This window comes from Dreissena polymorpha, chromosome 6 (assembly GCF_020536995.1).
Source record: "Dreissena polymorpha isolate Duluth1 chromosome 6, UMN_Dpol_1.0, whole genome shotgun sequence".
In the NCBI taxonomy this organism is placed as follows: Eukaryota; Metazoa; Mollusca; class Bivalvia; order Myida; family Dreissenidae; genus Dreissena; species Dreissena polymorpha.
The window spans coordinates 55,820,799-55,844,241 of NC_068360.1; the positions used below are offsets into that span (position 1 = coordinate 55,820,799).

The 23,443-nt window shown below is 34.4% G+C and overlaps 1 protein-coding gene across 1 annotated transcript; it reads right to left on the minus strand.

The window, feature by feature from the left end:
- LOC127835700 (inositol 1,4,5-trisphosphate receptor-like) lies at positions 1 to 22,886 on the minus strand. Its single transcript, XM_052362138.1, has 24 exons — positions 22,608 to 22,886; positions 22,269 to 22,339; positions 20,515 to 20,639; positions 19,072 to 19,158; positions 18,638 to 18,715; positions 17,856 to 17,936; positions 17,437 to 17,543; positions 17,182 to 17,269; positions 15,301 to 15,388; positions 11,714 to 11,821; positions 11,264 to 11,409; positions 10,029 to 10,107; positions 9,109 to 9,191; positions 7,654 to 7,779; positions 7,358 to 7,408; positions 6,909 to 7,045; positions 6,327 to 6,456; positions 5,275 to 5,502; positions 4,862 to 4,972; positions 3,874 to 3,942; positions 1,872 to 2,004; positions 990 to 1,069; positions 548 to 688; positions 1 to 213 (listed from the first exon to the last, which is right to left on the minus strand). The coding sequence occupies exons 1-24, from the start codon at positions 22,691 to 22,693 to the stop codon at positions 1 to 3; spliced, it is 2,646 nt and encodes an 881-aa protein (XP_052218098.1). The 5' UTR covers positions 22,694 to 22,886.
- Positions 22,887 to 23,443: the final 557 nt, after the last annotated feature.

Sequence of the window (23,443 nt, forward strand, 5' to 3'; positions counted from 1 at the left end):
TTAAGATTCCCCATCATATGCCGTCATGCTCACAGGCTTTGTTTTTTCTAAATTCATGTTAATAACAATTGGATAAAACAAGCCTTCATTTGTCGGCTTTGGTTTGTCGTTTCGTCCGTCCATGAGTCGCATCAAATTTGAAAGCAATCTTTGTTTCTCGTCTGGATTGTCGTAAAATCCAAAAGCCACCAAGTAATTCATGATTCGAAATATCTGGAAAATGAGTGATACGTTAATATTTTTGTTGACTTAAACATTTTATAACGTCAACAAGACAAAAAAGTACATAAAACCAATTTGAATCAAATCATCACATAAGTATGTATGTTTCTAACTGATATACAAATAATCCATGTTAACACTTATAGTGTCCATTGTTAATTTCAAAATGCAATAGCGCGTCGATTTATAATTAAGCGTTACATGTATTTTATATCAAACGTTTAATTGTCAAACTGTTTAATATTTTTCAAACCGTTTATTCATTAAACATGCACATGAAGCAGGCTCTCAGATGAGGCATAAATAGATATAAGGTTTAACATACTCGTGATATCAGGATGTTATTGTCAACCAATGAAGCAGTCATTTCCTCCTGTTGGCTTAGAAAGCTTGTAGCCCATTTGTTCAGTGCAACTAAGTTAGACGAAGACTGGTTGAGAAACGATGGCATTTTCCCCAGTTGGTCCTAGAAAGCATAGTACCAATACATACGCATTCATTGGTGCAAAAGAGAAGATAAATATGATGCGGAATGTTTGTAAAGTGAGTCTCTTTAGATAACGTTAAGGCATACAATTTTGCATTCTGAAAGACTTTTTACGTATTATGTTATGCATTGACATGATAATGTCCGTTTGTACTCCAAACAATTTATCAAGTATGATCATAGTTAAATATGATTGCAGTAAAGTACTAGAGCCTTTCCATGTAACGGTTTTCGTTTTGTAAGGGAAAACACAACTATATCAAAACATATTTCCACTGACCATGTCTCCGTCGACAGCGACGAAGATATTTTTCACAATATCCCCTCCGGAACGGTTGTCAGGAATATCAACAAATATGGCTGCAAGAAAACCATGTTAGGTATAAGAAAACAAACAAGAATTTTGCGATGGAATGATAGTCTGCATGCACTTCAAAGAGTGTTGTCAATGCAAATGCAATCTAAACGAGCCGTCTTGAAAATCATGGTTTTAGTAAATAAAGCAAAAGAAAATGCATGTATTATATGTGCAATTTTTTTTTACATGCAAACTTTAGTCGCTGATGAAAGACACTGGTTCTTGTATGGATTTAATTTCGCATTATTATTCATTAAAGAGAAATGTATTATCAGGTCCAATTACTTATAATATTTGCATATGATCAGGTATTAGTACACTTGACAAGCAGTTTTATTCAAGTCACATAATAAAGGACATGTACAGATGGTGGGGTGACGATATAAATAACACATGTATTACAATGAGATAAAAAGTAACAAATTCGTATTTCCACAATACACACGTGACATATATTTACAACAGTAAAAATGACAAACTACTTATGATAGTACAAGACACTCAAACTTGTCATCAATGTACACGTCACACATACATATAAGCACTGTACGAAGTAACCATAACAAAAGTTAACAGTAAAAGTAACAAAATATGTATGATCACATATTACAAAATAAAGCATTTTTATGATCACAGTATATTTTTTAAATTAATAATAGTTATATCCTCTTATGATAAGCGTACAAATGAAACATACTTCTTAGCACAATGCATGTGACCTACAAACATGATCACATTTCAAACACACTTTCAATCCACGAACAAATGATACACACTTATTAACAAACTACAAGTGATACATACTTATGATCAGTTCACAGTATAACACCCTCAGCTTGTCCGGTAGCTCTACATTCTGTACACAGCTGAAAGCTTGTTTCCAAGTGAAGTAATGCATCTGCTTGGTGAGAACTTGTATCGAGAAACTGTTCTGTCCCTGTACCAATAGGCACATTTTAAGAATTGTCTAGCATAACATTGAAACTGTTCTGTCCCTGTACCATTTGGGACATTTTAAGTATTGTTTATCATAATATTGAAACTGTTCTGTCCCTGTACCAATAGGGACATTCTAATTTTTGTCTAGCAAAATATTGAAACTGTTCTGTCGCTGTACCAATAGGGACATTTGTAGTATTGTCTAGCACAATATTGAAACTGTACTGTCCCTGTACCAATAGGACATTTTAATTATTTTCTAGCATAATATTGAAACTGTTCTGTTCCTTAACCAATAGGGACATTTAAGGTATTGTCTAGCATAATATTGAAACTGTTCTGTCCCTGTACCATTAGGGACATTTTAAGTACAAGTATTGTCTAGCACAATATTGAAACTGTTCTGTCCCTGTACCAATAGGGACATTTTAAGTACATGTATTGTCTAGCATAATATTGAAACTGTTCTGTCCCTGTACCAATTGGGAAATTTTAAGTATTGTCTAGCATACTATTGAAACTGTCACACCTGCAACTGTCCCTGTACCAATAGGGACATTTTAAGAACATGTATTGTCTAGCATAATATTGAAACTGTACTGTCCCTGTACCAATTGGGACATTTTAATTATTGTCTAGCATACTATTGAAACTGTCACATCTGCAACTGTCCCTGTACCAATAGGAACATTTTAAGTATTGTCTTGCATAATATTGAAACTGTTCTGTCCCTGTACCAATAGGGACATTTTAAGTACATGTATTGTCTAGCATAATATTGAAACTGTTCTGTCCCTGTACCAATTGGGACATTTTAATTAGTGTCTAGCATACGATTGAAACTGTCACACCTGCAACTGTCCCTGTACCTTTAGGGACATTTTAAGTATTGTCTTGCATAATATTGAAACTGTTCTTTCCCTTTACCAATAGGGACATTTCAAGTATTGTCTAGCATAACATTGCAACTGTCGCACATGTAACTGCACCTGTACCTTTAGGGACATTTTAAGTATTGTCTAGCATAATATTGAAACTGTTCTGTTCCTGTCCCAATAGGGACATTTTAAGTATTGTTTAGCATAATATTGAAACTGTTATATCTCTTTACCAATAGTGACATTTTAAGAATTGTTTAGCATAATATTGAAACTGGTCTGCCCCTGTACCAATAGGGACATTTTAAGTATTGTCTAGCATAATATTGAAACTGGTCTGTCCCTGTACCAATAAGGACATTTGAAGTATTGGCTAGCGTGATATTGAAACTGTTCTGTCCCATTACCAATAGGGACATTTAAGTATTGTCTTGCATAATATTGAAACTGTTCTGTCCCTCTACCAATAGGGACATTTTAAGTTTTGTCTAGAATAATATTGAAACTGGTTTGTCCCTGTACAAATAGGGACATTTTAAGTTTTGTCCATCATTATATTGAAACTGTCGCTCATGCAGTTAACATGGGCAATTTTAAATATCATTTTTTTTACGCGCAACTATTTTCATTCACTTTGCATAATCAGTAAGAGCATGATAACACTTGCTTCATTTGTTAAAAAAACTAAGTCTTATTAAAAATAGTAGTTTGTAATGATTGTTGATGTCTCCTTGTCGTATTTATGTGATTCCATATATAACAAAATATGAATAACTTTTTTTTCGAAATAACTGTGTTATCGATCACTATGTTACAACATGCATTTATGATTCATACTGAAGCATCGTTCGGGCGGCATCCAAGGCATAGCATCAACAAGCACACTGAACGTGTTTAATACGGTTTTAATACATACATATGAGAAACAGGGGCAAGTAATTGTAAGTACCAGATTTAATTATTTATTCATTAAATGTTAGTTTACATACATGGCATAGCTGTCCAAACAGCTTCAGCTGGTTGATCAAAAACAAGTACTCCATAGCATCTTCGTTGCGCTGAAATTACAGAAATATTCCCTTTTTAACTGTTTCAGTTTATAATAACGTGAGTAATAATATACACTATAAGCAAACTAACTTGCCTTAAACCTCAATGTTTTCATTTATTATATTTGATGTGTGACATCGCAAATTTGCACTGTACAAAGTTTTACTTAAAGTATGTATCTGCAGCAAACTCTGGTCTAGGACTTGGGGCATAAAACCTACCGGGCCCAGGAGTTTAAAATGCTTTGTCCACCCAACATATATATTCAAATAAAGCCCTTGGTTAAAAAAAGGTTACACACTAGGGGAGGAGGAGCACATGATTTATATAGACTTGGATATCTTTATATAGACTTGTATATCCGAATAAATTTCACACATATGTAAGTATTTGGTATACAACAATTTGAAGTGATCACCTACCAAATGCTTTGAAACCATTGCCCTGCGCTAAAAAAGCCATGAAACAGGGATGGCTTTTCAATCAAGATTGTAAATATTCGGAAAGAGGTGTTGTGTGTATGTTGTGACAAGCATGTTTTGCTTATAGTATAAAATGAGGTCTGAGCTTTATAGTTACCGATAGTTTAGATATGTGTGTTGTTTATTTAGGAATATCATCTCAATACTAATTATCAACGCACTTTTTCTGTTTAGAAGATATTTCTAGTTTATAGTAAATCTCATAAAACAAAGATACAATACAATGGACCCATGTATACCTTATTTCGAACGTATCAAATGACTGAACTGACTGAACCATGCATTTATATAGTCTTTAAATCGTGGATTAAAAAAAATATAGAACCCATGATCATTTACAGCATTGACTAACCACAATCTAAGGGGAGCGCTTGTCACTTAATATATTTCAAGTCATTATCAAAACCCTTCACACTCGTAGTATGTTATAAAATACATGTACTACCTTGACGAACTCTGAAAGTAGGATGTAGTCTTTGCCATTGTTGGAAGATATGTACATCTTCCCTTCGTCTTTGTCAATATATTGACCAAGATCCGTCAAAAAGACACAGTTCTAGAAACATAAGTGAAATATTCGCTTTGGTCACATACGGCGAACGATGTTTATAGGCTTAAATTCATATTCTCAATTCATATTTCAACTTGAGGGCATTATCAGTGGTTGAATATAAGATGTAATACTCTTGAGTGTTTATTTGATGCTTTTGCACTTAACAATACTTGGAATTCGGAGTTGTATATGTGAAAGGAATATGCGCATATTATACTGTTCGATAACACTAAAAACAAAATAACATGCTCATCGGGTTCAACTAACAGTTGTTTTAAAGAAATAAAATAGTCTCGAACGTATACCATTTCCTTCAGGAGCCATACTTCAGTGATGTAGTGTTGATTGTCCGCAATGGGTGTGTCGTTGCACACGCAAAGCACACCGAGCAGTTCAAGGTACCTGTAGTTCTTCTCTCGCTTCAAAAGGTCCACAAACCTGTCGATGTGGTCGTGGGTGATCCGGTCAACGATCTCCTTTTTGTCTCTGATAATTTCAATAACCACACGAACAGCATTTATTCCCGTCTTCTTCTAAAATATCCATTAATAATAAACCAATATAATTAATATGAATACAGGTTACTTGGTGTTAACGTGCATGTGCATGTTACAGCAGTTTAGCCGCTTATGTACAGAAAGTCTTTAGAACCATGGCTGATAAATCATTTTCCTCTGAGTGACATTTGTAGTTGAGGTGTGTTTGTTGATGTTTATTTGATTTTATGTTAGTTATTTGACATATAAATTAATTTAAGAACAAATACGGGAAATCGTTATTAGATGATGTGCTTGTATAAAAAATATTGTTTTACAATTAATCATTAATGCAATAACATTTGATTTAAACAGCGCGCACATTTCGGTACATTAAGCAACAGTAAAAATTATCAAATCAATATTAGACAACTTATGAGCACCCTTCAGGGAACTAAATTGATATAAACGTTTTTTTCAGAGGGGGTAATTACGTGGCAAACAAGATGGCGTATTTTTGCCGTTTTGAACCCTTTATTAGTATTATTAATTGCTAAAATGCCGCGTACTTTCGAGCCATATTTAGAAGAAAGTGATAAGCGTTTATATCGTATATCAATATTCGCTCTTTATCTCGCCTTTTACACACAAATTACAGATCCCGCTATGAAAATTCGCAGCGAGTAATGTCGAGATAAAGATCGAATGTTATTAACACACATTAATAACTTTCTTGCTTATATGGCTGGAAAGTTAGCGGCATTTAAGCGACTTATACAAGTAATAAGGTATATAAAACGGCGAAAACAAAACCTGTCAAGACATGGACGTCGCCATCTGTTTTTAGAAACTTATAAAAGAGGTCATAACCACCAATGTACCTCTCTTATGTCGAATTGCCCCATAAAGAAGTCAATGTATCTTGCGAGGAAAAGTCTGTTCTTCTGAGAGCCGCCAAGCAAGAAACAATACAAAAGCTCGTATGCAGCTTGGAAGATCTGAAGCATTTCTCTGCAAATAAGTGTTGCAGAAGTTTGAATACGAGTTAATGTGTCCTTCCATCATATGCATTGCAAACATTATCACTAGGAGTTTGCGGATCGGATCAGAAACTTAACAAGGCATAATAACATCAATATTCATGACAACAGAACTTTGCATCTCTCTTTTTCTCGATGAGCTTACATAAATCCGCATTCTCGCGGAATTGATTTCATAAGCCATGTATGAAACCCTGCTCGGTCGTAAGTTATTAAAACAGATTCTTATGTAACATATCGTCCTACTTATAAATAGGGTTGGCTAACTACAAATATGAGTAAATTAAGAATGTTACCTCATGTATTCGTATTACTTCATTGTGAAATAACAACTGAGTTTAAGTAGGAAAATAAAATAATCCAAACCATAAACTCTTTTTATTAAGGTTTATATTATAAGTTTCATATATTAATTTAACTTACGAGTGATCTTGGCCATTGAGTGGACACTTCAGGAGCCTGATTATGAGTTGAATAATATTAAGGTTCCTCAAAAGCTTTTGACGAGTCTTCGCCGGTTCCCCATCAACGACCATAAAAGCAGCGAGTTCGTTTAGGGCCTGAATTTAGAAGCTTGTTTGTTTTTTTTGTTGTGTGTAGTTATAAGTAGTAAAAACAAAGACCAACTCCCACCCAGCTCTGTTTGTCTTTCTTATGTGTACCTGAGTTAATTATTTGACTTATGCAGTAAAACATCGAACGTATTAGAAAATACTTACTGGTAAACTCCTTGATTGGCCAATACGTTATGGTTAGCTATATTTTCTAGTTCAATGATATACAAGTCAAATACATTTTGTCTTGGTGGATTAATATAACTGTGCTTACCACCAACGCCTTAATAAAATGACAACAATTATGCTTATACTTACACAGATGACATTTCCCGTAGTTTCTTTATTTACAATTTGCCCATCTTTCCTCTGAAAAACAATGGATCCGAACGTTCGCAAATACCAATAGCATACAGTGCAAATTACAACAACATAAGCACATTATATCGAACACTAAAAATGAACAAGAATAGATAACATCGCATACCTTTATACATAGATTAATGGTGCTGTATGCATATATAGAATTACAGAATCGCCTTTGTGGATTAATTTGCGTCAGAATGACTTTATATAGTTCATATTGTGCACAACATTTGCCAGTTTTCACTTACATCCGCCACAACTTTCTGTATGATTGGTATGATGCCTGCCACGACGTTTAAGCTATCAATGAGTGCGTGGTCGACACACTGTACCACGAATGTGTCTTCTACACGCTCCTCTTCAATCGCCGATACCTGTTTTATTTAAATTAAATATAAGTTCACGTGTGATGCTCGTAAAAATTACTCTCTTTCTCTCTCTCTCTCTCTCTCTCTCTCTCTCTCTCTCTCTCTCGACGAGATACAGCAAATGCGGATATAAATATAGGGCATCGTTTAAACAACAAATCATCAAGTTCATAAGAGCCGATAATCGTTCATTTTATTCGCGAATATAGGTTTTAAAATCGTAGCCTGAACCACAATAACATTTGTTCAACAAACTGTTGTTGTTTTGTTTCATAATTGAACCTTAAGTTGTATTTTATTCCTAGATATAGTGTACTGCTAAGATGTGGACTACATTAAATTAAAAAATGGACACGTTAACTTCGTTCACACCGGTATGGAAATTATTCGTGTTTAACAGTAATCGATGAACAAATCTATGATCTACCATAGATGAAACAAATTTTGTCATAATTTTATATGGCGGGCGCTCGAAAAATTCAGGAACGGATTTTGAGAGCGCCCGCAGATGATCATGTCCGAGAAAATGTGTATTATTTCTATTATTGCATAAACAAATCACACATACCAAAAAAAATTAAAATAACATTGAAAACAATATGTCTTGATCATTCGACATCGACAAAATAATTCGATTATTTCAATACAGTTCAAGGTTGTGTTTTACATATGCCTCAGTCGGTCATCATCCGAAATGACAAGGCTTTACCTTAGGATATGCAGTTTTCGATTTAAAATGTGTTTAAACAGTGAATTTATGCAAAGTTGAAATGCAGCCGCGCAAAGTAAGTAAAATGAGGAATTAGGTTGGAATTTACAGCAGGAGCGTTGAAGGTACATAAACACTTACATTTACAGCATAGTCTTTTGAAAGTGTTGAGTAAATAACCTTAACTTCATTGACGTTGCCAATAAAATAAAGCTGTTGTCAAGAGAGTGCAGATGGTATAATTTGAAAAGTGGATTGAAATAGTCATTGCCATTATCCCTGCATCGATGAGGAAACTGGTGCTTATTCAGTTCCCCATTTATGCTTGGAAAATCGTCGAAGGCTGGAGAAGGGAAGTAACTGCGCGTGGACCAGATTATGGATATGAAAAACACATAACAGGGCTTGAACGGCACGTGAATCGCCTTGTTAATACACGATTTCTCCCGTTCAAGCCCTCCTTTTGCCAAGTTTCTGCACCCCGCCAGAGGGCATGATAGATAGAGTTTATGCAATAATAAATGATAAAACACCTATAAAATACACATGGGTCTCCTCATTTTAACCAACCGCACTTGTGTTACTATTTTTAAGTGTTACTGAATAATTCTCGGCAAACTCATTACCCTCTTCAACTGAGCATTGCTCCATTTAAGAGAATCCATCGATTTGCTGTCGCCTGTTTGTTCCTGTTTTCTCTGGTACGCGTCTGTAATAAAAAATATATGAACCATGCGTCATCTAGATAAATGGAAAATTATAATATAAATAATAGCTTCTTAGTAAACGCTACGCATTTTATAAAACATGTATGCATCGGGCAGTTTAGTCCATGCTATCTAAACTGCCAAAGTTTTTGCCAAACTGCCTTAAATTTTACACGTCGAAGTCTGCCTCCTGGTCATGGAGATAAATCGTTACATGAATCGTTCATTTATATAGCCGAGCGGTTTGAGAAGAATGCACAAAGTCTTTTTATAGACGGGTATGGTTTGAAACCAAGATCAAATTAATTAGTTGAATTTATGAGGGCTAAATATTGTGACTCCAACCTGCAATCTTTAATTGTGGCGAATATTATACCATTTGTATTCGCCTTCATACATGATGCAAGTATAAAATTATGTTGTATTGAAAACTCTGCTTCGATGTAGTAAATTCCATGGTGTATGTGTTTCACGCAATACAGAAAGTAAACAACATTTTTTTTTTTAAATCAACGCTTGTCAAGCATATTATTTACTCATGAAAACCCAGAGAAATTAATCATGCTTTTATGTTTGGGAAAAAACGACTTTACCAACCGAGCGTGTCTGTGTGAAATACATTACATCAAAAAAGATTCACTGCGGTCGATAATAATTTAAAACTTTGCGTTTACCGTTTCACGGCGTTGATCTTCAGGTTTAATCATTTTTCATGTAAATATTGTGTTTTATCATTTTGTCACTTGTCTTAGCCGGGATGACTGTAATATTTTCCCTAATAATGGTTCTGGGGTTTCATTATTCCTATATTTTTTAAAATCCAATTAAAATACGAATACCTTGACAGGCATGCAACCAACTGCCGGTTGCTACGTGTTCCAGCCTGCATTTGCCACCTTCTGGAATATCTTCTCCCGCCTGAAACGTTCGTTTAATACATAGATCTTATTATACATCGAGTGTCACCAGACATACATTCGAAAATGTATTGTAGGTTTAACGTGTATAGGTATATCCTTTATTTAAGTGATAACGATTCTTTGTTAAGGTAACGGCATTTTAAATAAGTCCTAATTATCGTACTACTAGACTTGAAGCAGTTACTTTAAGTTATTTTGGTGGATTACAATTAAAAATTAGTACAAAGCCTCATTTTTTACGTAAACTAAGGGTCACAAATTTCTGAGTTGATTTAATAAGTATCGACAATATAATAATCTATTCTGTATCGATAAATACTTTTTGTCGTTATTGCCCCTCATAACCGATTTAAGGCCAACACAGTCCTATACAAAGCCACCAAAGTAAACAAGTCCTATCTACATCACGCCATTATTTACACATGACACATTTAAATATAGTGTCACACGTTCTGTGGTTTTGTTAAGTTAAGTACGCACAGCCTTTGAGATTAAGTACTTGTGTTTTGTGAAAGGTCCTGAATTTTATTTGTTTGGTAAACGCATTAGTTGACATTGCCATTATCGGGTTGGCAATACATTGTATCATCCTAAGTGTGTGTGATATTTCAACTATGTTGATTACGCCATTTAGCACTGATGCAGAGAGACAAATAGTATATTAAGAATGCGCAGCACGAATGAAAATTGTATCTTTATCGACTGTATTTTGTTTTCTACTCGTTTTCCGTTTATTGAGTATCCTTTACTTTGAAGGGAGTTCTTTGGGTTCTTATACTGCATCTATAGTTATTCTATGTTTGATACTTTGCTTATCTAAAAAACTACTCTTATTTCATATGATTAAATCTGACCTTTTTAAAAAATATCCCAATTACAGCGATCATCAATGTTCACAGATTATTGTGAAACCTACGTATTTTTGTAGCAAAATATAATATTTTAAATAATTTAAAAAGTAATGCTTATTTTTTAATTATCATTTTACAATTTAAAAACTGTTTCTTTAAACCCAAATAAACATGGCGTCGATAGATAAATACTTATATGTATGTTCCACAATATTGATCAATCGATGGTTCGAACACGTGTCTCATCTAAATTAACTATATGGCTGTATGTCATGTCTTCATTTGACCACTAGTCTTGCTTACCCTGCCGACTGGGTGAAATCTGAAGAGTGTTTTACTATCAAAATGGTCCGCGGTCAATGTCACTTGACTTTCCTGCTGTACACAAAGGTACATCCGGGTGCACATGTGGAGCAGACGACAGTGTTGTTGCCACTTGAGGACACCTCCTATTGATAAAGATCATTAATTCGCAACAGGTGACTGAATAAATAAGTCATTATGTGTATGCATATCAAATTAATTTTCAGATCGGTGTTTGTATGATAAAATAGTAAAATATGCTTTTACAGTTCTATATTGAAGGCATAGTGTATGTAAATCAATGGCACGTGTTCAGTTTCAGTTGTTTACCAAACAAACACAACCGGGTGTTTGCGACAAAATACATTTATATTGAACCACACATTAATTAGGCATGCACCTCTTAGCAGAATGATCGATGAAATCAAATCGTTGGAAGAAACTAGGTACCTTTTGCTCCTCCCGTCAGAAGCTCAATTTGCCAAAATGTAATCGCGGAGCTGCTTGGACTCAATGGTTTAGGGTTCGAATGACTGACTGGTCGCACTCTCAAATGGACTTAACACACATTCATAATAAACGTGATAAATTCAATTATGCATGTACATTAAGTAAATATTTTATAATGCAATGTTTATTCACATATATTTTACAATTAGTGTATGTTATATAAATGAACGTGTATTAATATGTAGTGTGCATTGGTTTTGCTATCCTCATTATATTTAAACGCATTAGAATAAGTAGATACAAATCGTCTATATATTTAGACAACATTGACGAACTGTTCATCTCTTAAAGCCTCCTCACACATAGACGAATCCATATGACGAAGCCTGGCGAAAAGGGTAAATTTATGAATTCAAGCGAATTCTTACCGAAATTGTTTGAAAATTTGTTGGATTGTGTAATATTATAACGAAAGGTGAACGTAAAGGAACTATTTGGTGCGAATGATTTACGAAGTTTGACGAACAGTTACTTCAATTCGATAGAAAGCGTTAGGTCGCGCAATTAATATACGTTCTTTCGGTTAGCGATTAGGAGCTATTAAGAGCGTAAAGATACGAATGTAAGCGCAACCTTGCGCATAATTGCGCATACCGCCGAATATTTCCGAAACGGTGTTTTTGCATCCGGGCGTTTTGATATAGACTAACTTTTTTCCGACTCGACTATGCATGTTGATTATGCATAAAGTCTTTTTCATTAAATATTTTGCGTAAAGTTCGTATCTTACTTTTACTATTACTTCCCTTTATAAGGCCAATACAAAAACAACAATGCTCTTTATTAGTTTATTCCACTAATATGTTACACTTTATTTCAATTTCTAATGTGGCACCATCCTGTCTTGCTATGGCACACATCCCGCTGGAGAGTTGAGCCAGTGCTTCAGAGTGTTTCTCACAATCTTGCCTTTTTTAATTGCTTTGTTGAGGCCCCTGATATTGACATTACTGGTATCCTCCAAGTTGCGACCTCTTCTCCATTCACCAGGAACCAGATCGCCTCTTCTATCATCATGGTCAACCAGTGCATTATGCATGGTGGGGTACCTGATCCTCATCAAGTTGTGGAGAATGCAGCATGTCTTTACAATCAGCCTTACTGTGGATGACCAGTATTGTTATTTGTTAAAAGTTAATGTGACCATTTCTTTTATAAATGAAATTGTGTTTTGAAGAAGGGTATTGCAGTAAAGTTCCGCTATTAAGACCACTTCGAGGATTAAAACAATTATGCGTTTTTTGACAATATTCAAGTCCCAAATGGTTAATTTATGAAGGAAAATGGTCCGATATTAAGACCACTTCGCTATTGAGACCACTATTTTGCCTGGTCTTAATAGCGAAACTTTACTGTGCCTGGAATCGGTTGACCAGAACCCCAAATGCATTTTCTGATACTCTCCTAGCCCTGGATAACCGGTAGTTCAGGATGCTTTCGTCTCTTGTCAGGACTCTATGGAACATTCCGAATTGCGTTGCTGCTATTGATGGCACGCACATAGCTATCAGAAAGCCTGCCAGCTTTGGTTCCTTATATTATAATTATAAGGGATTCTTCAGCGTCATCTTTCTGGCCATTGTCGACTCGGACTACAAGTTCGTATGGTGTGATCTGGGTTGTGAGTACTAGTCTACATAAATTTAACTGCATTATTTTGTAATTACATAAATTATATATATATATATATTTAGTGCTGTTTTCAATGTACAGTTGTATACTGACAATTTCTTATCCTTTTGTATTTCAGGATACGGTTCAAGTGGCGATGCCAAGATTTATAATGAATCAGATTTCCTTTAGATGGTGCATTATGGTTCCATTGGATTTCCAGACCCACAGCCCTTTCCAAATGACACAGTCGACATGCCCTATTTCTTTGTTGGAGATGACGCTTTCAGCCTTAGCGATAACATGCAGAAACCCTATGGACATAAAGTCCTGACAAGAGACGAAAGCATCCTGAACTACCGGTTATCCAGGGCTAGGAGAGTATCAGAAAATGCATTTGGGATTCTGGCCAACTGATTCCAGGCATAGTAAAGTTCCGCTATTAAGACCAGGCAAAATAGTGGTCTCAATAGCTAAGTGGTCTTAATATCGGACCATTTTCCTTCATAAATTAACCATTTGGGACTTGAATATTGTCAAAAAACGCATAATTGTTTTAATCTTCGAAGTGGTCTTAATAGCGGAACTTTACTGCAATACCCTTTTTCAAAACAATATTTCATTTATAAAAGAAATGGTCACGTTAACTATTAACACATAAAAATACTGGTCATCTGTAATTTCAGATATTTCTCACAAAGATTAACCACAGCCCATCCACAGTAAGGCTGATTGTAAAGACATGCTGCATTCGCCACAACTTGATTAGTATCAGGTACCCCACCATGCAGAATGCACTGGTTGACCATGATGATAGAAGAGGCGATCTGGTTCCTGGTGAATGGAGAAGAGGTCGCAACTTGGAGGATACCAGGAATGTCAATATCAGGGGCCACAACACAGCATTAAAAAAGGCAAGATTGTGAGAAACACTCTGAAGCACTGGGTCAACTCCCCAGCGGGATGTGTGCCATAGCAAGACAGGATGGTGCCACATTAGAAATTGAAATAAAGTGTAACATATTAGTGGAATAAATTAATAAGAAGCATTGTTGTTTTTGTATTGGCCTTATAAAGGGAAGTAATAGTAAAAGTAAGACACGAACTTTACGCGAAATATTTAATGAAAAAGACTTTATGCATAATCAACATGCATAGTCGAGTCGGAAAAAAGTTAGTCTATATCAAAACGCCCGGATGCAAAAACACCGTTTCGGAAATATTCGGCGGTATGCGCAATTATGCGCAAGGTTGCGCTTACATTCGTATCCTTACGCTCTTAATAGCTCCTAATCGCTAACCGAAAGAACGTATATTAATTGCGCGACCTAACGCTTTCTAGCGAATTGCAGTAACTGTTCGTCAAACTTCGTAAATCATTCGCACCAAATAGTTCCTCTACGTTCACCTTTCGATATAATATTACACAATGCAACAAATTTTCAAACAATTTCGGTAAGAATTCGCTAGAATTCATAAATTTACCCTTTTCGCCAGGCTTCGTCATATGGATTCGTCTATTTGTGAGGAGGCTTTTTAACATAAAAATTAATTTACCATATATTTCGCATTAGTAAACGGTAACAAGTAAAAATATTAAAATTAACATTGCTAGCCTCGTTAATTTTCATGGCATACGGAACATATACATGTTAGATTTTGTTAGGCGAACTATAAATTGCTTTAACTTAAATATCCTTATATTATATAACTCGCATTCGTTCATTGTAACAAGTTTATTTCTAATATACTTTTATTTCAAATAAGAACACTGTTGGATTGTTTGCAACTTCATATCGACAAGGTAACCTTTGCTCGCGAATTCATATGTAAATGTGTGAATGTTTCACTATTTAAAACAAACACAAGACATGTTTCTGTAAATGAATGTGAGAACAACTGAACAACTTGGCTACCATCTTCCGTTAAGAAGTCATCAAAGAGACCCTCTGCCACCATGTAAGCCTCCATCTCCATGTGGCAGAACCGCACAATGTCCCCAACCTGTCGTAGAATTATACATGATAACGAAGATATAACTGTTCAAGACAATAGAACAATATAATGTCCCAAACCTGTCCTGTGGTACCTAATATTGACAATATAACTGTACCAGACAAAACAGCGCATTGTTCAAAACGAATTGAACAATCGTACGTGGCATAGTAGATATATATTTTTACGATACAATAGAACGACTCATGTGCCCCACCTATCCTAGAATGGTACATGATGCAGAAGATTAACTGATATTAACTAAGACGAAATAAACTAACAATGACATCATTGCAATGGCACATAATATAGAAGATATAACTGCTTTAGAAAATACAACGACACACGGAACGCGACCTGTCGTAGAATGGTAGATGACCCACGTGTTATGTGCCTTAAATTCGCCACCACTTCTTTTTATCATATATTAACAAACACTTGAATTGTTTCCGTGATTGTAGTCGGTTATGTCCATGTTGCGTTTTTACAAGGGGGGATATTAACCCATTCATGCCTAGCGTCCTGAAAAAAGGACATTGCAAACAGCGTAGACCCAGATGAGACGCCGCATAATGCGGCGTCTCATCTGGGTCTGCGCTGTTTGCTTAAATGAATTTCTTTATGAAATATTCTAAATATAGAAATAAGTATACTTGACATCCCTAATTTTGGAAATAAATTGATCCAACTTAGGAGGATGGGAGAGTCCACTGGGCATGAATGGGTTAAGTTTGAACTTAACAGTTTTACATAGTGATGTATATGCCTGGTAACGGTGCTTCAATATAACCGTCTAACAGTTTGTTTTGGATAGTAGCCGATTTCTGCGATATCGATATGGTTACAATCAGCCACCATAAGTTTTAGATTCATGTTCGCAGGTTAAAGGGGCCTTTTCACAGATTTTGGCATTTTTTAACTTATTCATTAAATGCTTTATATCGATAAATGTAAGCATTGGATCGTAACAGCTCCAGTAAAATATCAAGAATAAAATTTAAAAAAGGAAAAGAACATTGCCCGATCCAGGTTTCGAACCAGTGACCCCTGGTGTCCTGCCAGAGTCCTGAAGTAAAAACGCCTTAGCCAACTGAGCTATTCCGCCGAGTACACGTACTGGACGTATTTTATACCTTATATAAGCAATCTTCGTAGTTTCACAAAATTTAACGACAAAAACAGAACTCTCCAAATTATTCAATCGTTTCGCGTTGCAACGCTTTATAATTTTTAGGTTTTAAAATCGTCAAAAGATGCATATAATGGCTATATTAGACCATGGTAGATGTTCAGTATTACTGTTTCCTCACAAATATCATAACTAAAACGAAAATTTGAGAATCTGAAACAACTTTTTTCAATTTTGTCAATTTACCAAAGCGTGAAAAGATCCCTTTAAGACAATAGTGTCAATACATGTTTTAGGTCGCCGTGGTGTAATGGATATGGTATCCGCCAAGCGACCGGGAGGTCAAGGGTTCGATCCCCATCGTGGGAGCGTTCTTTAGATCTCCCCCTAAGACACCAAGTACTGGTTCTAGGCCCAGGAAACCGACTCGAGAGCGTTTATATAAGCCTTAGGCTTTCGATGCAATCAAGCTTTAATAAATATGTTTAAACTAATATTTGTTTCTTTGCAACTTCAATGTATTCTACTATCATGTAGTAATATTGGTTAAATTATGTTCAGGATAGCCATACGAAACCAAAATAGGTTTATATTTAATGAAATTCAAACATGTTTCAAAAAGTTTTGCAGTTCAAAGTATAGTATACAAAGAATTGTAAAGTACATTGATTACCTTTATATGACTGCCATCTTCCATGGACGGTTGGTATTTTCTTAATACGTGAAAACCAGAGCACTCCGAGGAAAGGTTTAATTCATGACTGAAAAATAGTACTTTCATGTATATTGATACATCTGGAGAATGTATGAGTATTCTCCTGTAAAACTATGCAGAACAAATAACACGTATTTCATACATTTGAAAGCCGATGTATATCACCAATTGTATTAGATACATGTTGTTGTTGTTTGTTTTTAAAGACCTTACCGTTGCTTCTTTCCAAGAGACATTGTGTCCGTAAACTGTGGCGATACATGTAAGAATTCTCTAGGATGTTTGACACTTTCAAAAACGATTTGATCCCCCGCCCGCACCTGTAAACAAATTGGAATTTACAACTCAAAAAAAGGTTGTCAAAACAAATGTTTTCAACAATATGTGAACATGCATATTACAAAATATAACCATGTGATAAGCACATTGTGTGTGTGCTTGCTAATACTTGATAACGCAAGGCCATTTTGTACAAAATATAATTTAAATTAAGTCAATGTTAAATGTAATTTTGCGACACAAAACATAAGAGGACTGTTCCACCATTTAAACACAAATATATTATCATTTTCTATGCCTGCTGTCTATGAACACCATACATATATACAAAAACAACGAGTACTTTAGATTACCTCGTCCCCGTCGACCTTGACCTTGAATCGAGGTTTTACTTTGAATTGAGCTGTCTTGTCGTTGTAGTCATGCAGTTCAACCTATGATCAATACAGCTATTATTTGTCTTCAAGACACGGTTCAAGCAAGCATTGTTTGTATGTGTAAAACAAGTACGTTATAGGATATTTAGGATATGTACATACTGCATTCATTTTTCGTAATTTCTTAGTATGAAAGCATTCTTAGAAAAAGATAGTTTAATACTAATTATTATACACTAAGTTTAAGTCCTTTTAATTTTATTTATCTTAATCTTGAAGATTTTATGTTTGTGTATTGACACCCAGATGTGGTCATAATATGATATTGAGCTAAACCTTATATAACGTCATAGCGGGTTTGATAATGAGTAATTTTACTATGCTCGTCCAGAAAAAAATACATTAAATTTATTGCGTTAGACAAATTAACGGTGTGTTATACCACAAAGGTATGTAAACATTCGTTAAATGCCTTACTCGTTATTGAAGTATTTATCTCAGTGTAATTACCACCAAAAATGTCTTATCCTTACAAAAAAAACATTCTCAGCTGACGGATTTATATTTTACTGCACTGTTTGTAGTGTATCTGTGTACTAATCACAGCTGATAATTTTCTGTGGAAATGCAACAATATTGGAGCGTCTGAACACAGGCATAATTTATTTTCGATTGTGGATGGGAAAGTTAAAGTCAATGCCTCTGAGGAAGGTATTTGATTAAATATATTCTTAAACATTTGCAATAACAACACTCACAGCTAAAGTCTTACTCTCCTGCAACGAAGATAATATGCTGTTGACATGGACCCACTTCCTTGTAAACCTGTGTTTTAGCTACAAAAGTACGAATGTGTAAATTCGTTAATAAACATGTATAAAGTAAATCAGGGTATCTGTGAACATATATGGTACTGGCTACTTTGAACTAATAAAATGGGCTTCCATATTGTTTAACACAGAATACTCAATGGCATGAGAATAAATAAAGCATACGCTCATAATAAAATAATCTATTGGAAAAAAAGCAAATTAATTTAAATATTGACGTTAGTCGGATTTGCTATAATCACTTTCAGTCGCTTCCAGCCATAGTGAATTCCTCCGACTGTATAATATAATATTGCCGTGTTTGCCTTTACCCCCAAAACAGTCAGATACATAACAAAACTACGGTATTATAGGTTATCTACCTGTATGATATTTCCATATACGATTTTCTTCCCTTGATGTCGTTGCTGGTGCCGCTTATTTTCCAAATTTTCAGGTTCAGCTGATTTCTAACGAAAATGTGTACCAATCAGCAAAAGGCGACTATTGCATGATAGGAATAGGGATAATAGCATCGCCTTATCCAGAGGCTTCAACAACTATGCTTCTAGTGATTCGACATGAATTTATACTATTGTATTGAAATCTGAAACCATATCATAAGTGACAGTAATATGATGCGTATGCTGCCATCGTACAAGTGACTGTTTTATCGGATTAATGAACTGTTTATGCAATACATCGCTGGAAGATACTCAAAGCCTTTCACGCAATCGTGGTTTCGTTCGTCGGAAATAATACACCCCAGGAAACCCCATTACTTGTGAGTAGTCTTATACCATTGGAGCAGTGCTCGTTATTTTAGCATGAATTAACATAGGGTAAGTAAATTGGAAAAATTGTCAAAGGCCAATTTTAAACAGCTGTGTATTAACGTTGATAACAAAGGTATTGGCTTAAAAAATGAGCGAAATGTGGCTCTCTGAAGTAGAAGATCGGGCAAAATGGGCCATGTTCAGGCATTTAGGGGAGAATAACTGCTTTGATTTGCAAGCCACTAAATCAATAAAGGATTTATACAAACTTACACATGTCTGCCATAACCTCTCAGCAGGGTTTCTCCAGAAAACTATTTCTTGTGGAGAAATTTGCTTTTTAAGGACCATGTTGGGAAAAGATGGATACCATCTGGAGAAGACCAGGAAAACGTATGTGAGCAGTGACTTTATAATTCTTAAAAAATTGAATCAATGAAGTAAGGATTGCGTTCATCACTACCTCCTTCTTTAAAACTGTGACTTATTAAATATTATATATACAACCCCATATACATGTATTAAGACATCATTCTATGTACCTAACCAATTAATTTATGTGACAAAGAAGTCAAGTCTTTCTTTAAATTTTACAAAATAGTGTTGGTACAAAAAAATAAAACACGAGAATGTTGAAAAGGCACTATTGATAATACATAAGACATTTAAAAGTACATTTGTATGCATATGTGCCCACATACACTTACAAAATGCATCTACAAAGCAAAGAAATCGCAACAAAATGGCTGGAAATTAGGTTTTTTGCCACCAAAAACAATTATAAAGTCACTGCTCACATAAGGTTTCCTGGTCTTATCCAGATGGTATCCATGTTTTCCCAACATGGTTATTTAAAACGCAAATTTCTCCACAAGAAATAGTTTTCTGGAGAAAGCGTATCAACATCAACACCAAAAACTAGGATCATATCGTATTAAAGAACTCTTTTGGATAGTTTGACCATTTGTGATCTTCTGATTGTCAGTACTAGCTTCATTGTCAATACACTCTCTTTGTATGATTGTCAAATTAAAATCAATGAATCTTTACCTGGTAATTTTGCAACAAGCTTTGCAGAGTAGTGTTGTCCGGATCATGTTTGATTTCGGATAAGAGTTTTTGATATTTCTTATTCCATTTATATCTGTTGGGCGCAAGTATTTCAAACGCAAAACCTGAAAAGCATCAAAGGACATGTAGTTGTTTATACGCGATGTTGTTATGTTTTTCCTGTTATTGCCGTTTATGTTATTGGTGTTATTGTTTTTCTTGTTAATGCTTTTATGTTGTATCAATGATTCGAAATATGAACCAGGAATTATGTTTGTGTTGGTGACAATACAATACGTAATGAATGATTGAACAAACGACAAATGAACAATGACCTGATATAAAAATGACCCAAAACTTGCAACCTTTCTTTTTTTTAAATCACACTTAACGTGTAATACATACTCATATTTTGGGTTTGTTTATAGTATTGTTTTAAATATGTATTTGTTTATCTTATAATTACGATTCCAGTCAAAATATATATGACCATAGAAAATTGTCTGAATAATGATGGCAAACTTTGTACCAGTGGAATGTATTTACCGCAAATTCATAACTATATCTTCTTAAGATTCATTTTAAAACGAAAAAAAAATTATTTGCATAATGTGTGACAGGCATTGCACATTTCATAAAGAGAACCAGGCTGGGTACGTTTGCATTTGGTTTTGATTTGTTTTAAATAAGCTTCTGATGGATTCAATGTCACAAGTAGTCGAATGTTTTTAGTTTTTAACTAATCAAACAATAATGAACGTCTTGAACGTTTAAGTAATAATATTGACTAATACTGAATGTTGGTCTAGATAAAAAATATAATTTGAACAATTAAATGTTCAAGATGCATGTATTGTAAACCAAAGTAGAATTCCAAAAGGGTGTATTAAAGTTATCGCATAGTTGCTGTAATTGCATATACAAATAAAGATAAGAACACAAACATATCGCTGGAATGGAAAGAATATTTGCATGTAAACGCTTCTTTCTATACTATCTATTAACGCTTGTTATTTGCATAATATTGATAAGCGCACTCTTTGATTAAATTAATCTGCACATGAATGTCAGAATGGATTAAACAGATTGGAATTATTAACAGTCTGCCATATCGCATGGCTTGTTTGTTTGAGAAAGAAGCGTTCCTAGCGGATGCATATTTTGCAATCCGTGTTTTTCTAAACGATAAAAGCTTATGTCAATAGTTATGGAAACCCTAAACTCAACAAAAACAATTACATTTGATTAATCCTGCTAATATGTTTAACTTTTTATATAAAAAAAAACTGTTTTTAATGTTTGTGGCGCATTAAGCATTTCCTGATTTATAGTTTATTTACCTGGACTGAAATTGTTAAAGTTAAATGAAAAAGCTTAATGTTCTGTTCTGATATGGCAAAAATAAAGCTACATATGCAACATTCAACTATGTGTTGATAAAAAACATATTTTTCACAATCCTTATATTAAACACTTAATCGTTTAAAAGGACTATAGTTAATTCATTGGTTTTCGTTTTCTAAATCGTTCATCAATGGAACTGATAATTTTGTTACTATTATTTATAATTTCCACTCACAACTATGTTTCATGTTAACTTAAACTGTGCTACATGATTACAATATATGCAACACCAGAAAACACAATAGTATACATGTATTACATAAAACGTGCTTAGATGAGATTTGTTTTGACTCCTAGAGAACATTTTGAATGTGTGACAATATAGTCAATAATATATTTTTAAAACTTACTGTTTTGGTCGTTGATGTCGGGTTTATCTTTGTTCTGATTAGAGCCTACACTGATAACATTGTGAGCAGAACTGAAATAAAAATGCTTATATTCTAAGTAGTCAACAAATGTTATCTGCGTCCTTTAAACGTTATAACATATTTTAAACGTTGTATAATAAAAGTTTTAAATACTGTTTTTCAAAATGTATTTATACAAATAGTAACTTTTCTACAAAACTTGAAAGTTCATATGTGAAATACAGTTTTATTATAATATTTCATGTTTTGTACATTTATGGTATTTATTGAATTTTTTTATTAAATTGGTTTATTAAGTGAACTTTAATGTTTACAAACCTGTGGTGAGCTGCCAAGACAAAGCCTTTGCTTTCTACAGAATATAGGCATACTACGTCTCCAATGCATAACGTATCGTCAGCCATTACGTTGCAATATATAATCAATTAAAAATGGCACATTTTATAATACATAAACTGTTATCTTTTGAAGCATTGACTGCTGGTATTTTTTAAGACAATCGTAGCACTGGTTACATTTTCAGATTTACAACATCGCAATTAACTGGCATCCAAACATCGCTTTAATTCAATACACTATGTATCCATGCAGGTTAATGTTTTAATACCCTGTTACGCTTAATGCAAGATAGACCTATTCAGACTGTTATTTGATCTAGCGTGCTAAACAAACAAGTATTTAAACGATTTAAACCCAATCACTGCTGATTAGGTAAAACAAATACACCTGTATAGCCTTTTGGTTATTTACAGTAAAACAAAAGCATTGTATCGACTCGTATATGGTCGATATTAAGTAGCTCTGTCTAAAGCAATACAATTATTATCTTTTTAAGCATGTTACACATTTTTATTAAAGCGCAATCGATTGATCAGTAATTGTGCCCAATGCACGTTTACAGGTTAGAGTCATTTTAGCGACGAACCATAACAGAAAAGTATTAAACTCCATGTAAAAGCGATTTATTGTATTGGACAGTGTATTTTAAGCTTATTGTTATGATAAACACAAATGTGTCTTGTTCTGTGAAAGCTGGTCATAATGTATGTGCGTAAAGTGTCGTCCCAGATTAGCCTGTGCAGTCCGCACAGGCTAATCAGGGACGACAATTTCCGCCTAAACTTGATATTCGGCAAGGAGGGACTTCCTTGAAA

What these genes read in the sequence shown, in the direction of transcription:
- LOC127835700 (XM_052362138.1), bottom strand. Translation starts at nt 22,693, where the DNA reads ATGGCTGACGATACGTTATGCATTGGAGACGTAGTATGCCTATATTCT. An exon ending in TTGGTTGCATGCCTGTCAAG is followed by an intron (nt 9,192 to 10,028) that starts GTATTCGTATTT and finishes TTTTTATTACAG; the next exon opens with ACGCGTACCAGAGAAAACAG. An exon ending in ATAACATCCTGATATCACGA is followed by an intron (nt 214 to 547) that starts GTATGTTAAACC and finishes CTCATTTTCCAG; the next exon opens with ATATTTCGAATCATGAATTA.